This window comes from Somniosus microcephalus, chromosome 21 (genome assembly GCF_052327205.1).
Source record: "Somniosus microcephalus isolate GS21.2 chromosome 21, FLI_Smic_1.0, whole genome shotgun sequence".
Taxonomy (NCBI): domain Eukaryota; kingdom Metazoa; phylum Chordata; class Chondrichthyes; order Squaliformes; family Somniosidae; genus Somniosus; species Somniosus microcephalus.
In genome coordinates this window covers 72383077-72403658 of record NC_141007.1, presented here as the reverse complement: position 1 = coordinate 72403658, position 20582 = coordinate 72383077, and the positions used below count along the sequence as shown (strand labels likewise).

Sequence of the window (20582 nt, the reverse complement as noted above, 5' to 3'; positions counted from 1 at the left end):
AGCCCACAACCATCAGAAGTGAGAGCGCTTCCTACTGAGCCATGCTTCAAAGAATAATTGGTTATAAAAGTAACTCGTTAAGTAATTAAAAAGAACACACTAATGTGAAATTGGTAACTAAAAAGTTAGAACAGATATAGTATTTTCAGCTCGCTTTTAAATGATGTTCAAGCAACAAGCAAGAAAATTCTTCTAAGTTTAAAGGCTTTATATTTAGTTGATGCAATAAATTGATGTTAGAGCAGATAATGTTTCCACAACCAGTGAGAAGTGGCAATCACTTGCCAAGTGTTGGTTATTCAGATGCTACATCACTTGTTATGGAAGTATGAATAGAACACATGGGTAGCTCCAAGAATGCCTGCATTCAGTACTAACAGTTAAGCTTCACACATCTGTTCACCTGCCTGTGAAACTCTCTCCTGAACTAGGGTTACTGTGACACACATAGGACTATGGGAAATCTCCAACCCTCCCACACAGTAGGTATCACAGTACAGGGTGAAATGTTCATTACGTCAGCCCTTGCGAAATGTATTTCCTGCTGCATCCTATCGCAGGTTAAATATAAATAAGACACAAACCAGTGTTTGATGAAGGAATCATCTTTTTAAATTTGGTTAAAATCTGATTATATATGAAGTTGTTTAAGTGGTACCTCAGCATTCAATTACAGAACCACTTGGGTAAACCTCCCAATGGTTTTGGCCGATTGTATAAAAATATAAAAAGTAACACTCATATTATAACCATTTGTTCTTGTTGATTGGGGGAAAATAGTCTAACAGGATTAAAAGTATTCCTTGTTCAACGTAAAGGACCAACAGAAAATATTATTTAGTGAGGGTGAAGCTACTGCTGTTGGGAAACATGGCTGCTGTGTGTCAGGGCTGAGCCCAATATACAAAACAAAAACCCAACAAACTGCCACATACACATGGGCGCTTCTCAGGTGGGCATTCAGGAGCAGGAACTCAGATTGCTCCTTCACTAACCAAAAGGTATTGAGGCCAATTACTGTATAGTGTCCTGACCACCACCTCAACCCAACTCAGGGAGCTGGGTAGCAAACCTAACCCTTCCTGATCTCCATGGTTCAACTACTACCTGGATACATCCTGAGCCGAAGCAGAAGCTCATAAAGTTTGCAACAAAGAAAATCTACATATACTATGAGAGACAAGGCTTGAAGTTGGCAACTACAGAATATTTCACAGTGTATTTTTAACAATTAGTTTGCTTTGGAGTCAATTAAACTTACTTAAATTTTCATCCAATAGCTTGCTAAAGTATTTTGAAGTTCACTTTTCAAAATTTCAAAGATATGTAAAGTTTGCATGTAAGAAAAAAAATCAATAGGTGCCTGAATGCATCACAAACGCTGAAGGCAGTGAACAAATTATCCATGTCTGCTGCATAACGTCTGAGCTCGAATTAATTTTTTTTCTGTGTACATGAACAGTTATCTACAGGCTAATATAGAAGCAAGCTCCATGTTTCATGTCAATATATACTAATTATTTTGTTATTTTGACTGCAGGAATGTAGAAACACTCCTCTAGGTAGGAACATCAAAAGGGTACTTTGACTACTTCACCTAAACAGATTCAAAATTCAAAGTATTTATATGTTTCATCTATGCATGCACGCACGCTCTCACACACATGCTCACAATCACGCACACACACCAAGGGAGCCATGACTAAACAATCACCACCAATGCCATTTAGTAAACAGCAAACGGGAATAGTTCTACAACACAGGGATGTTCCAGACAGGACTAACTGCCCCACATCCCTGGCCATCAGCAAAAGATGAATAACTGCAGTACCACGACATGTGCTAAATAACACACCAGCTCAGGGAAAATAAGCAACTCTGAGTGCGCAGGATCCTCTGTGTTATCAGAGACTCCAATGGTCTACTAATGATCTGCCACACCAGGCCTAATATATTGTATACAAGAAATTGGCTGCAACGGTTTGCTCTGAAACACGAACATGATGTCCATGCATAGGCAGAAACGTGTTGCATCATTGACTTCAGAATATTTTTTTTTTTCAAAAAAAAGTTTACACCACTCCTACCCCATATCCTACAGAAGAAGTTTACAGTGTCCCTTGCTTCAGTGCAATATTTCATATTCCTACATTTCACACCTAAAAGTTATATCTCACTTTTCTCATCTGTCACAACTTTTTGCTCAGATATCGAGATAAGGGAAGATTTTCCTCTTGAGCTGTGCTGGTTTTCCTGCGCAACTCCAGTGGGCGGTGTTGGGAAATTGGAAACAAATCCCATGCAGTTGAGTTTGTGCCTGTTGCTATTCTCCATTGGACTGAATTCAAAGTGTACTACATCAGAGTACTGTGATATGGGATCGCCCCACAAGCCTCTGCATACTCACGTTCCTCATTTCATGGGGCTCAGTCAGGCAAAAGCAATACACTTACCTAGTGATCAACTAACTGTCTTACTCATCCCCAATTTTAATCGCTCCACCATTGGCGGCCGTGCCTTCAGCTGCCTGGGCCCTAAGCTCTGGAATTCCCTCCCTAAACCTCTCCGCCTCTCTCTCCTCCTTTAAGACGCTCCTTAAAATCAACCTCTTTGACCAAGCTTTTGGTCATCTGTCCCAATATCCCTATGTGGCTCGGTGTCAAATTTTGCTTGATAACGTTCTTATTAAGCAGCTTTGGACATTTTACTATGTTAATGGTGCTATTTAAATGTAAATTGTTCTAGTCATCTTGATCACAAATCTGCTATAAAGCCAATCAGCTGGTCAGCTACAGGCCCTACATGAATAGCTCCAAAAGTGCCCGGCATCGAGCTGCATCCTTTCTGGTCCTGGATGTCAATCAGGGGACATACAAAACAGGAAAATTCAGCACAGGTTGGGTACCTCTGTACCAGACATTAGCTGACTGGCTCGGAGGTATTTTTGACACAAGAAACAGCAAGTCTCCATGCAGCTACAACACTATTTACGAATGAGCAAAACACGTTTTAAAATAAGCATAGCTTAGCTTGATTGGGAGAAGATACTTTACACTGAAAGTTCTCATGTCCCTTTACCTTCTCCTTTAAGTTAATTTGTTTGTCAGAACGTTTTTCTCTGTCATTGACTGAATCCAGGATGAGAGGCTATGGAGTAAAATATTCTTCGATTAATGCTTGGATACGTCTTCTCTCATCAGCATGCGTGTGTCACATGACAGGTCCCCATCATTAAACTTCAGGTTTCTCCTACAAGGTTGGAAAACGAGAGAAACTCCTCCCAGGACACTGCAAATTTTGTTCCAGATTGATCCACTCGACTTTTCCTAATTCACCCTGGGAGTCACCTAGCCTCAATTCAGCACCTTTGTACAACAGCACAGTAAAATCACAGGCTCGGCACGATGCAGAAATTAAACTTGTGTCCTCCCCTACCAACTATCCTACTTCCATACGTTCATTTGTTGCCAATTTCAGAGCCTCCTCTTCTGAAAGTATTGCTCTCTGCTGTGTTTCAGTTCCACAGACACTGGGCACCTTAGGTACTAGTCCAAAGTGGCTATTCATCGTGTCTAAGGCTGGATAGTAAATTTTGACAGGCTATTTCACCATTGTGAGCATCGCAGCTGAGCCTGATGCTGTCATGACACACACACTTTGACAGGCTTTACAGAATCCCTAGTGCTCTGCCACAATCCTAGTTAAGATCAGCTAATTCAGCATCGACTGGTAATTGAATCTGGGACCTTCTAGTCTGAATGGCTCAGAAACTCACTACCAACTCTACAGTGATTGCACAAACTTGCTGAAATTCTCTTCTCTACTGGAATACATTTTACAAAATATGAATCATGCGTCATGATTATTAATTTGCTAAATTTGCATAAAGTACTCAAGTCATACAGTATACACAGAATGGAATGGTTTGCATTTTGAGTTAGAAACATAGAAGATAGGAGCAGGAGTAGGTCATTCGGCCCCTCGAGCCTGCTCCGCCATTTAATAAGATCATGGCTGATCAGCCAAATTCAGTACCCTGTCCCTGCTTTCTCCCCATATCCCTTGATCCCTTTAGCCTTAAGAAATATATCTAACTCGTTCTTAAATATATTTAATGAATTGGCCTCAACTGCCTTCTGTGGTAGAGAATTCCACAGGTTCACCACTCTCTGGGTGAAGAAATTCCTCCTCATCTCAGTCCTAAATGGCTTACCCCTTATCTTTAGACTATGACCCCTGGTTCTGGACTCCCCCGCCATCAGGAACATCCTTCCTGCATCTAGTCTGTCTAGTCCTGTTAGGATTTTATAAGTTTCAATGAGATCCCCTCTCATTCTTCTAAACTCCAGCGAATATAAGCCCAATCGACCCAATCGCTCCTCATACGTCATTCCTTACCCCCTATCCCATGTGCTTTAACTTTACATGCTAGTCTCTTATGCGGGACCTTATCAAAACATAGAAGATAGGAGCAGGAGTAGGCCATTCGGCCCTTCGAGCCTGCTCCGCCATTCAATGCGATCATGGCTGATCATCTAATTTCAGTGCCCGGTCCCTGCTTTCTCCCCATACCCCTGGATCCCTTTAGCCTTAAGAAATATATCCAACTCCTTCTTGAATATATTTAATGAATTGGCTTCTACTGCCTTCTGTGGTAGAGAATTCCACAGGTTCACCACTCTCTGGGTGAAGAAATTCCTCCTCATTTCTGTCCTAAATGGCCTACCCCTTATTCTTAGACTGTGACCCCTGGTTCTGGACTCCCTGACCATCGGGAACATCCTTCCTGAATCTAGTCTGTCCAGTCCTGTCAGAATTTTATAAGTTTCAATGAGATCCCCTCTCATTCTTCTAAACTCCAGCAAGTACAAGCGCAATCGTCCCAATCTCTCCTCATACGTCATTCCTGCCAACCCAGGTATCAGCCTGGTGAATCTTCGCTGAACTCCTTCCATGGCCTTCTGAAAGTCCAAATACACCACATCCACTGGTTCTCCCTTATCTATTCTACCAGTTACATCCTCAAAAAATTCCAGTAGATTAGTCAAGCACGATTTACTTTTGTAAATCCATGTTGACTTTGTCCGATCCTGTCACTGTTTTCCAAGTGCTCTGCTATTGCAGGAAACTCTTTTTTATCCGGCACCGACGGGACCGGCATGGTGCTAGTTTATCAAAAAGTCCAGATTACAGAGAGGTATAGTTAAAAGGTACGAGAGCCCCGTACACAGCAACAAATCCAGGCTTCCCTGTTGCTTAGCAACAAGTGCAGGAACCCCGGCCACAGACCAAGCATCCCTGTTGCTTAGCAACAAGTGCAGGAACCCCGATTACACAGCCACAGATCCAGGAACGGCCACTAATATGAAGTAAAACTTACCTGAACCTACTCCTGAATTTTGCTGGTTAACAGAGATTTTTGGTTATTTAGGTGCCAGTAAATCGAGAGTTTCCTGTACATCTTTTATAATGGACTCTAGCATTTTCCCCACTACCGATGTCAGGTTTACCGGTCTATAATTCCCTGTTTTCTCTCTACCACCTTTTTTGAATAGTGGGGTTACATTAGCTACCCTCCAATCCATGGGCACTGTTCCAGAGTCTATAGAATTTTGGAAGATGACCAGCAATGCATCTACTATTTCTAGGGCCACTTCCTTATGTACCCTACGATGTAGATTATCAGGACCTGGGGATTTATCGGCCTTCAATCCAGTCAATTTCCCTAACACCATTTCCCTACAAATACTGTTTTCATTCAGTTCCTCCCTCTCATTAGACCCTATGTTCCCCGACATCTCTGGGAGGTTATTTGTGTCCTCCTTTGTGAAGACAGAACCAAAGTATGTCTTTAATTGGTCTGCCATGTAGTGTCCGTGTGTAGATAAAGACACTGAAGACAGGAGTTGGTTCATAGGTATTTACTAAGCAAGTCTGGGGGGGGGGGGGGGTGCTAAAGGATATACACAATACACAGGCTTATATAGCCCAAGTGGCAATTACCGGCATTACGCACACCTGGGGCTCTTAAAGGCACATACACCACAATTCCTCCCCTTCTAGCTAACTAGTACATCATATTTTAAGTAATTATTAATTACATGTTATATGCAAAATAATATACATTGCTGTATTAATTAATTATAAGTTAGTCTCTCAGGAGGCTTCCTGACTCGGTCCGGATAACGCCTCGGGGGTGTAGTAGTTTCTGGTGGTGTAGTAGGTTCTTCTGGTAAGGCTGATTCGGCTTGAAGGCCAGTGTCGGGTTCATCGGGTTCCAGTATCACCGGATCGGAGGTAGATATGGGTATCTCTACTTCATCGTTAGATGTATGGCGTGGTGGTGTAGGTTGTCCCTTTTCGGATGACTTGATGATTTGGTCAGCATGGCGCCTTATTATGCTTTCTCCGATGTCCACGGTATACATCAGTGGTCCTAGTCGTGTGCAGATAGTTCCAGGCTGCCATTTCTCAGTACGGTAGTCCCGGGCCAAAACCGGTTGGCCTATCTGGAAGGCCCTAGTTGGCCTTTCATTCATGCCCTGAAACTGCCGGTTCTCCACGTCCCTTCGGATGTTGGGCTTGACCAAATCCAGCCGGCATCTTAGGTTTCTATTGTAGAACATCATGGCGGGAATTTGGTTTGTAACCATATGCGTTGCATTCCTATATGCAAATAAGAAGTTATCCACCTTGTGCTGAAGTTTTATGTCTTCATTACCCATGGCCTTTATGGCCTTCTTAAAGGTCTGGACAAACCTTTCAGCCAATCCATTGGTGGCGGGATGGTATGGGGCGGACGTGTAGTGCTTTACCCCATTGTTCTTTAAGAACTTTCTGAATTCTTCGGACACAAATTGCGGTCCATTATCAGAACATCTCTGTTCCGGCAGCCCATTCCTGGCAAATATGGTCCTTAATACTGTGATGGTTTTTTCCGTGGTGGTGGAGGACATCTTTATTACCTCCGGCCACTTGGAGTGTGCATCAACTGCGATTAAGAACATTGAGTCCATAAATGGACCAGCAAAGTCGATGTGCACCCTTTGCCAGGGAGATGAGGGCCACTCCCATGGATGTAGAGGGGCCTGTGGCGGAGCATTTTGGACCTTCTGGCATCCTAGGCAGCTCTTGGTCATGTCTTCGATGTCTCCATCGATACCTGGCCACCATACAAACGCCCTAGCTAGGTTCTTCATTTTCACTCCACCCAGATGCCCCTCGTGAAGCTCCTTTAGAACTTTATCCTGGAGTTTGGGTGGAATCACCACTCTGGATCCACACATCAAGGTTCCTCGGCACACTGACAGCTGTTCTCTTCTTTGCGAGAATGCTGGCAACAGTGGTTCGCCATGTGCTGGCCATCCCTTCATTGTTAAATCGTAGACCCGTGAGAGAGTAGGGTCATTTCTGGTCTCCCTTTCAATGGCAGAATTTGTCACCGGTAGACATTCCACTATGGTAGAGTGGAATATCTCTACTGGGTCTACTGTAGGTGCCTCTTCTATCGTTGGCAACGGCAGGCGCGATAAACCATCAGCATTCCCATGCTGTTTTGACCCTTTGTATTCAATGTTGTATTGGTGTGCCCCTAGAAAAAGGGACCACCTCTGTAGTCTTTGTGCCGTCATAATGGGGACACCTTTCTTAGGGTTGAATATGGAGATGAGGGGTTGATGGTCAGTCAGCAAGGTAAATTTTTGTCCGTGTAGGTAATGGTTGAATTTCTTCACTCCCCATACCAGGCTGAGTGCTTCCCTGTTTATCTGGGAATAGTTACGCTCAGCTGAGTTCAATGAGCGTGATGCAAAAGCTATCGGCCGTTCCGAGCCATCAGGGAATCTATGGGACAATACCGCTCCTATGCCGTAAGGGGATGCATCGCACGCCAGTCTGATTGGTAGTGATGGGTTGTAATGAGCCAAAACTTTCTCGGATGTGATTAAGTCTTTATATTTATGGAAGGCACGTTTACAGTCTTCGTTCCATTTCCAAATCACTCCTGTGTGTAGAAGATCATTAAGAGGGTGTAGAATAGTTGATAAGTTCGGTAAAAATTTATGATAGTAATTTATTAATCCCAGGAATGACCTCAATTGTGAAACATTTTCAGGTGCTGGGGCTTTTATAACTGCTTCAATTTTTTCAGGTGACTTATGCAACCCTTCCTTATTAATTATGTGGCCACAATATGATATCTGATTTTGGAAAAATTCGCACTTGGGGCGATTTGCTCGTAGGCCCCGTTCTTTCAGCCTAGTGAGCACCTGCTCCAAATTGGCAAGGTGCTCGTTGTCATTTTCTCCTGTTACAAGGATGTCGTCTAGGTAACACCGAGTCCCCGGAATCCCTTGCAGGACTTGCTCCATAGCTCTTTGCCAGATAGCTGGAGCTGATGCTACTCCAAAAACCAGTCGATTGTACTGGTACAGGCCTTTGTGTGTGTTTATTGTGAGATACTTTTTAGAGGTCTCCTCAACCTCCATCTGTAGATATGCCTGTGCCAAGTCAATTTTTGTGAAACGTTTTCCTCCGGATAGTGAGGCGAAAATATCTTCTATCCTCGGAAGAGGATACTGTACCGTGTGAAGGACCGGGTTTACAGTCACCTTGAAGTCTCCACAGATGCGAATTTTTCTCTGTTCCTCAGTTATTTTTCAATGCTTTTTTCATGACTGGAACGATGGGTGTTGCCCATTCGCTCCAATCTATTTTGGATAATACACCTGCCTTTTCCAAATTCTCCAGCTCTGCCTCGACTGCCGGACGTATTGCGTATGGCACCGGTCTTGCCTTAAAAAATTTTGGAATTGCTGCATCTTCCACTTTTATTGAGGCGGTGATGCCTTTCAAGGTTCCTAGTTTCTCTTGAAACACTTCTTTGGCGTTGGCCAAGATGTCTTTTAATCGTTCAGGTATGATGTCATCATTGTTTTTTTCCTTACTGGTCACCGTCAGTGCTTGAATGGAGTGCCAGTCTAAACGTATCTTCCTTATCCATTCACGTCCCAATAACGGTGGACCACCATCTTGTAGAATGTATAAATACAACTTTTGTATTTCTTTGCCGTTGTATACCACAGGCACCTTTATTTTTCCTTTGGGGTATACTTTCTGCCCCGTATATGTTTTTAAGATAATGGATGTGTCTTTTAGAGGTATATGCGAAAATAGCCTCTCGTAATCTCGTCGATTTATTACGGTTAGAGCTGATCCTGTATCTAGCTCCATTTTAACTGGGGACCCTGCTATTATGAGGGTAACCCAAATGGTCTGGTAATCTTCATTGGCAATTACATGATGTAATTTGAGAGAGCTTAGTCTCTTGTTCCCGGAGTCGCTATCGCTCTTCTGGTCTTTGGAGCTACTGTCCGTCATCATTTGTACCTTTCTGTGCTTTTCCTTATTGATTCTTTTCCCGTTAGTGGATTTTTTATTTTCAGATCGGCATACACGTGGAATGTGTCCCATCTTTCCGCATCGCCTGCATGCTTTTTCTTTGAACCAGCAATCCCTCTGGTCATGGTTGGATCTGCCGCAGCGATAACATCTCTCGAAACCCCGTGTCATTTCATGGGTGCCGAAGTCCTGTGGCCTTTGCTGTATCTTTGCCGCTCCTATTGCACTGAAAGCCTTGTCCAGTGTTAAATATTTTCCAGAAGATACCTTTTTTTGTGTTTCTACACTTAGGGGATCGCAGATGAATTTGTCTTGCACAGAATCTGCCAGTCCTGCCTCGAATTGGCAGTGTAGGGTATCAACAATCTCCTCAAAATTCTTGTCCATCGGTTCGGCTGGAGTGATTAAGTTGCGTAACAGCGTGTATGTTTCTGCGCCCATTAGATCCAGAAGCACTGAAGCTTTTTTTTCATCTTCTATTCCATTTGCGGTGCAAAACACCTCCACTCTTTCTACATATGTGGTCCAATCCTCTATCTTGTTATCAAAAACATCGATATTGCCAAAGTTAGGCTCTGTTTCGTTATCAAAAGCATCAATATTGCCAGACTTAGGCATTTCAAAAAAAGATATGGCGCTTCCCGCGCTTTTTTTTTTTCTCTGTAGCAAAAAGATATGGCGCTTCCCGCGCTTTCCCGCCGCTGCTACCGATAACAACGCTGTTTTACTGTGGTTTCCGTTTATTCACTGTTGGAGACTCGTTCCCGACGGAGGTCTTAAACGCTGACCTGCTTGCCGCGCCGGCCGTCTCCCGAGTGCACCCTCCCAGTCCGTTATTGCTTGCCTCCGATTTCGCTGCCTGTCTCAGCTGCAGAGCCCGCCGCTGGAGCCCCAGCCTGACGCCCAGGAAGGATTAGCGCAGTACCTGCCACCAGCTTGGCCAGCTGGTGAAACCACAGTTTCTATTACTTCCTTGAGTCTTCTGGACGCTGGAGGAATCGATGTCCTTGAGGTGCTGCCGAATTGCAGGTAAGTCCGTTTCCACTTCGTCGCCACTGTAGTGTCCGTGTGTAGATAAAGACACTGAAGACAGGAGTTGGTTCATAGGTATTTACTAAGCAAGTCTGGGGGGGGGGGGGGGGGGTGCTAAAGGATATACACAATACACAGGCTTATATAGCCCAAGTGGCAATTACCGGCATTACGCACACCTGGGGCTCTTAAAGGCACATACACCACAATTGCTCTTAAAGGCACATACACCACATGCCATTTCTTTGTTCCCCGTTATAAATTCCCCTGATTCTGACTGCAAGAGACCTACGCTTGATTTCACCAATCTTTTTCTCTTCACATATCTATAGAAGCTTTTACAATCAGTTTTTATGTTCCCTGAAGGCTTACTCTCATACTCTATTCCCCCCCTCTTAATTAGTCCCTTTGTCCTCCTTTGCTGAATCTAAAAACTGCACCCAATCCTCAGGTTTGCTGCTTTTTCTGGCCAATTTATATGTCCTCTCCTTGGATCTTATGCTATCCCTAATTTCCCTTGTTGTAAACTTGGGCAAAGTAACTATTCATTTAAAATGAACTTACACTTAAATTGTTCCATTAACAGTCCAAATATAATGGGTGTAACCAGAAACTAACTTGATATTCAATTCTTTATTCACTCATCAGCTATTATCTGCAGTGGAGGCAACTGGAGTCCCTTAGCACAATGGAAAATGTTAGGCAGGTAGCAAGACTGCTGAAACTTTACACTCAATGTGATATGAGGAACTGTAACACGCCTCAAAATAAGTTATAAAAAAACAGACCTGTGAGCAGCATGTGGGGAGTCAGAAGATGCATCGTCTTTAGAGTAGCTTCTCCAGGAGTTACTGGACTTTGAATCCCCTGCACCCAGCTCCCCTGTCACCCAGTCTGGTATTTCCTCAGCACTGTGATCAAGTGGCTTTGCAAAGTAGATTGACTGCAATTAATAAAAGAATACAACAACTGAGTTGACTTACTGAGACTTCCAGCCCTAAGAGACAGAGATTACACCCTTCATCACCCAGTGATTTCCAAACTCAGGGCTAATAAATTTCAATTGATTCATAATACCTGCATTTCACTGATTTTTTTTTTTTAAACTGACAAGATGTTTAACGCTGAATAGATTCATATATGTGTTCTTAATGGCCAGGAGCCAGTATTGCCAGCAAGTTGCCTGCACTGCATATTGGTCCTCTGGTGTGCTGCCACTCAAAATGATAGGATGTAGGTTTGTGTCCTTGAACTCTCCATGTGGCAAGTTCCAAGTCTCAAACCACTGTAATGCTGCGAGGTGCCAGCCACTGCTTCAGCCATTTTCACACACTTCCTCAGTCAGTTAATCAGGAGCAATGGTAAAGGCAGAGTCTAGAAGGTGGTCTACTGGCTGCCCTACCACAAAGGGGGCAGCAAGAGAGAAAACAACATCTAAGATATATATTGTAGGTTATGCACTATATAATCTTGTTTGAGAGGCCAAAAGTGGTGTAATACAGGCTCAAACGGTTTTGACAACCATTATCTGAACATTAAGAGGCATTTACACCCTTTACGTATGTCTTGCTTTTGGTTTGTGTACCGTAAGACCCATCAGAAAAACTTTCACTCATTTTGTTGAGGCTGTGGTATATAATAAATAGGTTGCAACAGCCAGCCGACAAGAGGAGACATCAATCCACATTAGGTTTGAATCCAGGCCCACAAAAAAACAATACTCTAACCCAGGATGGTCCAAACTTTTGTCTTCGTGGGCCGCATAGGTGCATACCATGGAGCCTTGCGAGGGCCATGTATAAAGTTTAATGCTCCCATTAAGTTGCATATATTGCAAGTTACCAATACTAACAAATTAAATTGTTCTGATTTGGGATTTAACCCAGAGTATTTCAGTAATGTTGTTGTGTAAACTGTGCAGATTAGTCAGTCGTTTTAAAAATGTTAAACTCAAACTCAAACTCGTGTCCCCAGTTGCTCTGACAGCATCTCTCTCGAAAAAGTGTTTACATGAGTTACTGCTTCTGGGCTCAGAGCAATCAGCTCACATTATCCTTACCTTCCAATCCTGTCTACTCACAGCCCAATATCTGAAAACTAAGTTTAAAATAGCCCTCTTACGAATGGTCACTTGCCACAACACATCAATGGTGCAACACGCTATAGGAGATAGGTTCCCCACACAATGGATTTCCAATCCGGTCAATCACCCTGGGCCACTCGCACACAAATTCTGGCAGATGGCTCAAAAGTGGAACACATCAACTGTCTACTTTTTCTATGGGAGAATGTATAAAGCATGGAAGGGAAATCTAATAATGAGGTGAGGGAGTATATGAAAAAATTTATAAAAAGCTCCAGGACGGTAACCATAAAATTCCGGAGGCGGGGAAAGAAACTTCATAATCTGCGCGGAGGGGGGAATTTGGGGCAGGATCCAATTCCCCAACCTATTTTTTAACCAACAGAAATTACGATTGACGTGGGCACAGATGCATTTTATCGAGACGGGCATATTAAGATGCCACGCCAACAAGGGAAATACGTCGTACAATGTATTTCCTGTCATTTGCACCCAAGCAACACTGGATGCAGGGACGCAATTAACTGCTTTTGGCAAACTGGTCTAATGGAGAAGCTGCAGGGGCAAAATCTTTTCTTAACCTGCTGGGCTGGGGCTGCTGGTTCACTTACACTACAGCAAGGCACTGCAGCCAAATGCCATCCCCACAATCAGGCAGATGCCCCTTGGTGCTGTACATGGTGCAGGCACATGTCCAAATTATGTACACACCTCTTACCCCAGGATATGGGAGAGGGTCAGGGCCTCATGCCCAAGGTGGGTGGAAGTTCTGCCTCTGTCTGCAAAAGATCTTCCCAGAATTTCTGGGCCTGTGTACTCTGGAAACTCATTTTCAAAATACACATTAATGCCACAACCCAGCCAACAGTGACACCTAATGATAATGTTAATAACTGCATAGCCCCACTAAATCATATACAGAATATATCTCCATAAAGACATGCAATTATTGTACTTTCTCTATTTCAACATAGGAATTTTTTGATGAACATTTCATACCATGTAAGAAGGCAGCGTTTTAAGTGATCCAGGTTCTGGTCTGTGTGTGAAAGGCCCTTCAAGCACTCCCCGTCTGAGCATGTGGAGTAAAAGCTTGGCATACATATTCCGGTTTTTGCGTCCCATGACTCCTGCTCCAGCTCCAGATGGGTCACATAATTTCTTGATCCACAGCGCACATCTCTGGCGTTCTATAGCATGTAAATAGAATTCTTAAAAGCCACAATTATCCTTACAATGTTTATAGTTTATTATACAGTGGCTGCAGAGGAATGCATGGAGTTAAAGCAGCAGGGGAGTACACAGGTCGGATCCTCTACAAGGAGGCACCTATCCAAAGAGAAGAGGGGGAAAAATACAGAGAGTCATTCCTGTCCCTCTGGTGGCAGCCAGACTCAGTCTGGTATTGGCAGAAACATCAAAGCAGGTTTTTCATCACCCGCTTGGCCAACAAAAGAGCAAGGTGACTGGAAAGAACTGGTGGAATTCATATCCTTACAAAAAGAATTGAAAAGCTAGACATTTCAAAAGAAAATACTAAAAGTTAATCAAATACGTTTTCAGGTGAGATGGGCAAACAACTTGTATTTATATAGCGACTTTAATAGAGTAAAATGTCCTAACATATGATTATCGTAATGCATATTACTCAATATCCATTGTAACCAACCCTTTGTAATATTCAAAACCTAAACAGAATCGAGGTCAGCTTCTGAAAGCCAAGTGTTCTACATTTCTAGAATACAAGAAACAGCATCACAGCACAGTAAGCACGCACGCACACACACACGCGTACACACGCACACAAGCGCGCACACACGAATTCTGTATGTGCAAGTGAAGATGGTGAGTGTCACCAGGCCAGAAAGGGACGGAGGCAGGAAGAGGATATCACAGTCGAGCCCAAACCTGTCCGCACTGGACATCCACACAGAGAGAGGAAGGGAACCGTAGCTAATTCCCACCCCCTTCAACCCAATGATACTGAAGCCAATTGTAGCGCACTATCAATGTTGCAGCTACGATCAAGCAATTCAACAAAGACAGAAGAACAAATCATGGACCTTCCTGGTTTGCACAATTTACATGCTCAATGGATAAACTCGCTAAGCCATCAGCAGAACATAATTTTTTTTAAACCGCTATACTGTAACTTCTATAAAATATTGGCAAAAAGGTTATCAAGGTAGTTACAGTAGTGTCACTGTGTACACAGGACAAAATATTGAAGATTTTTTACTGCGATTTATGAAGTCTTCACAACCCTCAATTGTGCATCTGGTTTGAAAGTCACTTGTGTCCATTCATTATTGTATAGGTCATCAATTACAAGGCAAATAAATGTCAACATTTCTCCTCAATCCAATAACAATTTCATCATGCTCTGTACTATTGATTCAAGAGTACTTTCATAGACCTAATTTCCATTTAAATTAATGGTCTTGTTTTTGCCAGATCCCTGCTTTGCCAGCACTTTAGAGCATCAGGCCGCTGGGAGAAGGAAATCTTAAGGAGAAGAAACAGTCCGCCATAATTCTCATCTTCTTCACAAAAAAAGCAGACCGTTAAAAATTTAAACATGAAGTACTGACTCCCTCCCCAAGTACACTTGGCAAATTACAATTTTGCGCATTCCTTTGTTGTACAAAAAGGGTGCCCAAACTACAGCCCATGAGCCATTTCTGGCCTTCAAGACCCTGCAATCCAGGTCACTGAGCCCCAGAGTCGCAGTTCTACTTGTGCTTAGATTTGTTTTTACTCGCTAGTTTGTCCTGTTTGAATATTGTGGGCCTGAAGGTTGGGAAAGGGCTGTTTTTAGTGCGCTTGCTCAATGGTGGATAAATCCTAAATTAGAACACCCAGATCAGTTAGTATCAGCAACTTGAGATATATGCAAATTAATTAATAGGAACATTGGTTTAAACTTTACATGCAACCCACGAGGCTCCATGATGGGCCCCTGAGCAGCTCACAAATACACAATGTTTGGATATCCATGCAGTACACGAACTACAAAACATATGGAATAGTCACTGCAAACATGGTGTCATGGAATAAGTGAAAGCAGCAAGAAACTGGAGGCAGTTACATTACACTAGATATGCTGATATTTCCCTCCTGCACAAACCAATCCAGAAACTCAGAAGCTACAGCTGAATTCAGATTCCAGGTACAGAAGTCCAAAGCTCAAAGATTAAAATTGCATGAAATCTCACATGGAAAAAAAAATCTAACCCTGGTATTGTTCAAATCACAGTAGGCAATTACCAATAATTGAAACTGTTTTGAAACAACCTTACAGAATGTGGTACATCACCTGGTATCAGACATAAATCTCGTTTTTCCATTTAGGTCTTACCTGACTTGTGCACAAGTTTCAGAACATACGGTTTCATATCAACCAAGTAGTGGTCAAAATCTGAATCCAGTTTTTCCCAGGTTTCCTCCTGGTTGGCCATCATGCTTCTTTAGTATAGGTGTCCTCAACTACCTGTTATCAATATAGAACGAAGAATTCAGTGGGACACAAGGTCTTCTTATAAAAAAAGAGATAAGATTCTGCCAGAAAGGTTGGTCATGCATTATCATTCTCCGTCACCTCCCAGTAGGAAGTTACAGACTGCCAGGGAAGCAGGTCAAGCCACCCTCTAAAAATACGATGAGTGGTACAGAGACCTCAAATTAAGAATGGGAAGAAAATCTACTGACAAAAAATAACAACAAAGATCATTTTATATCAAATGTGAATTCACTGTCATTTAAGACAATCTCTTCTAAGTGGACTGGATGAAACAATGGGTTAGAACATTAGGATTGCCAACTCGGGTTGGTGGCATTCTTGGAAGTTTTGATCACATGACATTCTGGCCATGTGACATCTGACCTTATAAAAGGTTAGGTCCCCTGTAATTGGGTATCTTTGTTTGTGGTTTTTCACCAGCAGCTGTTGTGCGAGAAGTTTGGAGAACCAGGAGGTGGGAAAGAAGAGAAACCAAATGCAGGGGAGCCATTCACTCCAGGGAAAGCAGAGGTGCGAGGAACTTTGATTCCACCAATAACTAATAGCAACTCACTGAAAGCACAAGATAACTAATAGTAATACTGGTAACACTCAACACAAGTAGAACTGCGACTCTGGGGCTCAGTGGCCTGGATTGCAGGGTCTTGAAGGCCAGAAATGGCTCATGGGCTGTAGTTTGGGCACCCTTTTTGTACAAGCCGCAATCTGCCCCAACCCACAGTCTGCCTCCACCCCCGCCCGGGCCCCGATCCCTCCGACCCGCAGTCTCGGAGACTCCCAAGTAATCCGGGAATGTTAGTAACCCTATAGAACATTGAACCGAGACTGAAAGTCAGCTCTGGCTGTTGTGAAAGTGCTACATAAATGAGCTTTGAAAATTTCAGTGTCAGCCATGGCTCAGTGGCATTACTCTTGCTTCTAATTCAGAAGGTTGTGGGTTCAAGTCCCACTAGTACTTGAGCACATAATCTAGTCTGACTCTTCAGGACAGTTCGGAGGGAGAGCTGCACTGTCAGAGGTGCCGTCTTTCAGATGAGACGTTAAACCGGGGGCCCTTTTGCCCTCTCGGGTGGATGTAAAAGATCCCATGAAGAAAGGCAGGGGCGTTCTCCCTGATGTCCTGGCCAATATTTATACATCAACCAACATCACAAACAGATTCCACACCAGTGCTTCCGACATGTCTTCCTTTTTCCTCAACCGAGGATTCCCCTCTACCGTGGTTGACACGGCCCTCAACCATGTCCGTTCTATCTCCCGCACTTCTGCCCTCACCCCTACCCCTCCCGGAACCACGATAGGGTTCCCCTTGTCCTCACTTTTCACCCCACCAGCCTCCACATTCAACGGATCATCCTCCGCCATTTCCACCACCTCCAACATGATCCCACCACCAAACGCATCTTCCCCTCCCCTCCCCTTTCAACATTCCGTAGGGACCGCTCCCTCCGAGACACCCTAGTCCACTCCTCTATCACCCCCAGCACCTTCCCGTGCAGGCGCAGGAGATGCAACACCTGCCCTTATACCTCCCCCCTTCCCACTGTCCAGGGCCCCAAACATCCCTTCCAGGTGAAACAGCGATTTACTTGTACTTCTTGCAATCTAGTATACTGTATTCACTGCTCACGTTGTGGTCTCCTCTACATTGGGGAGACCAAACGCAGATTGGGTGACCGCTTTGCGGAACACCTCCGTTCAGTCCGTAAGGGTGACCCCGAGCTTCCGGTCGCCTGTCATTTTAGTTCACTGCTCCATTCCGACTCAGACCTCACCGTCCTCGGCCTCTCGCATTGTTCCACGGAAACCCAGCGTAAGCTCGAGGAACAGCACCTCATCTTCCGATTAGGCACTTTACAGCCTTCCGGACTCAATATCAAGTTCAACAATTTCAGATCATAACCTCGGCCCCTATTACATTTTTATATATTTTTTTTATCCACACCTTTGTTTTGGCCCTCCCCCCCTTTTTTTCTCTCCCACATGGCAGCTGTCTCCCATTCTGCCAGCGCATTTCACACCTCATCTAGAGCCGTCTTTTGTCTCTTTACTAGTCCTATCACCATCTCGTCTGGTTTTGAATACCTCTTAATGTCTCTTCACTTCTCTTTTGTTCTTTCATCCCCATTTCCCAGCCCCCAAACTGGCCTTTTAATCTGTGTCATTTCTTGTGTTTCTTCAGTCCTGAGGAAGGGTTTCGACCTGAAACGTTGACTGTTTCTCTCTCCACGGATGTTGCCTGGCCTGCTGAGTTTTTCCAGCATTTTCTGTTGTTATTTCGGATTTCCAGCATCCGCAGTATTTTGCTATCATCACAAACAGATTATCTGGTCACTAATCTCATTCCTGTTTGGCTGCCGTGTTTCCTATGTTACAACAGTGATTATACTTCAAAAGTACTTCATTGGCTGTGAAGCGCCTTAGGACGTACTGAGAACATGAAATACATTATATAAGTGCAAGTTTGTTCTTTCTTCAGCTTAATTCCTGGGTGAGAGTACAGAATTGATATTGTCACTCAGGCCACAGAGATGGCCTGTGTGAGAAATATCACATTGATACATTACAAATTAGGGTTGAGACACATTGTGAATGCCGCATAGAAGGAGCGTTACAGCATAGCTAAGGATTCAGCGGTACTTGCAGGCACTGGTGAGAAAAATGCTCCATTCACCGGCACAGACATCTGTCATTTTGATTAGCACAGGAGAAAAAAAATTAAATATATTTTTCTTCCATGTTTATCCAGATAATGCACTCATTAAAAAGCAGTCCTTGTTCTCAAAAGCACAACAACATACAAATCAAAAAAGACAAAAGTCTTTGTGACTACTGATTAAAACACTGAAACTGAAACAGATTAGAGTTTTGATGTGTGTGACCCGCCCCCACAGGATTGTCTTTGATACACTCCTTCCTCAAGTTCCCCTGGACCACGAGGCCCAGCAGAGAAGGCAGACCGGTGACATGCTCCCAGACCTCCACCTATGCTTTCAACAGCTGAATTAATGGATCAGTGCAATATTGGAGTATTCCTACACAAATTAATTTCCAAATGCTAAGCTGACCACAGGTTGCTCATGTTTCACTTTGTATGGCAACAGTACATGTTTTTAAAAAAGATTATAGCTCTCCCCACCTCAAGTCTGTCATTTGGATGATCACAGCAATATATGGGGTAGCAGCTTGCAATGTCAGAACAGGAATAAGTAAAGAATATTATGCGGCATTTCATTTTTGTACAGTTTTGTGAACTCAAGAACAAATGTTTCATCCAGTTGGCCTATTGCTGGTGCTAGCTCTTCAATTGCAGCTATCTACTCAAATCCAATTTACCTGCCCTATCTCTGCATCCGTTTATATTTTGTTTTTCAAATACTTATCAAATTCCCTATTAAATGATGTTATATTCTCTGTCAAGGTCATCACTTGTGATAAAGCAATTGCTGTGGTAAAACAATTTCAAATGTTTTCCTGGAACGAATGCTTTCACCGCATGCGGAGATCCACGCTCAACACCATGTGTCACCACATGAACACTCTCGGCCTCTCTCTTCAGCAGCACCGACGCACTATCTCAAAGCTGTCCTGGTCCGCAGTTCCATTTCATCCTTCGCCTCATCCGGCACGTCAACAAAAAATGTTTTTTCTTCCTTTCAGGTGTCAAGGATCACAAGCTTCAACAACTCTTGGACACCAACGCCCCTCCGGAACCTTCTTACCCTTCACTTTCCTCTGACCCCATCCCTTCTTCCAATCTCACCCCCAGCCGTGTTTTCACTATCCCCTCTGACCCTGAACAATCAGTCCTCAGCAAAGGCCCGAGTTTCATCCCCTTACACCCCCATCTCAATGAATTTCGAGCTCAGCACGATGCCGAGCTCTTCTTCCATCACCTTCGTCTCCGTGCCCACTTTTTTGGCCAGGAGTCTTCCCTCCACACAGTGGACCCTTTCTCCCACTTTCAGAATTCTCATTCTACCTGAACCCCTCCCTCTGGCCTCTTACCCTCTCTAGATCTTTTCATTGCTAACTGCCGGCGTGACATCGGCCGTCTCCATTTCTCTGCTCCCCTCACTCACTCCAACCTACCTCCCTCTGAACTTGCAGCACTCCATTCTCTCCGATCCAACCCTAACATTGTCATTAAACCTGCTGACAAGGGCGGTTCTGTTGTTGTTTGGCGAACCGACCTCTACTCTCTGGCCTCTGCCTCCTACCTCCCCTGGACCATGACCCCACTACCAAACATCGAGACATTGTTTCCAAGACTGTCACTGACCTCATCTCATCTCTGGCGATCTTCCCTCCATGGCTGTCAACCTCAGTCCCCCAACCCCGCACAGCCCGCTTCTACCTCTTTCCCAAGATCCACAAACAGGGCTGCCCTGGTAGACCCATCGTTTCAGCCTGTTCTTGCCCCACTGAACTGATTTCTTCCCATCTCGACTCTATTTTTTCTCCCCTTGTCCAGGCTCTTCCCACTTACATTTGCTACTCTTCCGACGCCCTCTGGGTTAACAGTTTCCAGTTTCCTGGCCCCAACGG

At 43.9% G+C, this 20582-nt stretch overlaps 1 protein-coding gene across 1 annotated transcript in view; it reads right to left on the bottom strand.

Moving 5' to 3' along the window:
* cep112 (centrosomal protein 112) overlaps positions 1–12047 on the bottom strand; it is a 420760-nt gene extending 408713 nt beyond the window's left edge. Inside the window, exons 1-2 of the mRNA XM_085964113.1 lie at positions 11991–12047; positions 11220–11374 (exon numbers count right to left, since the gene is read on the bottom strand). Coding sequence (XP_085820239.1) covers positions 11220–11374; positions 11991–12047 — 212 coding nt within the window. The remainder of the gene's footprint in view (positions 1–11219; positions 11375–11990) is intronic.
* Positions 12048–20582: the final 8535 nt, after the last annotated feature.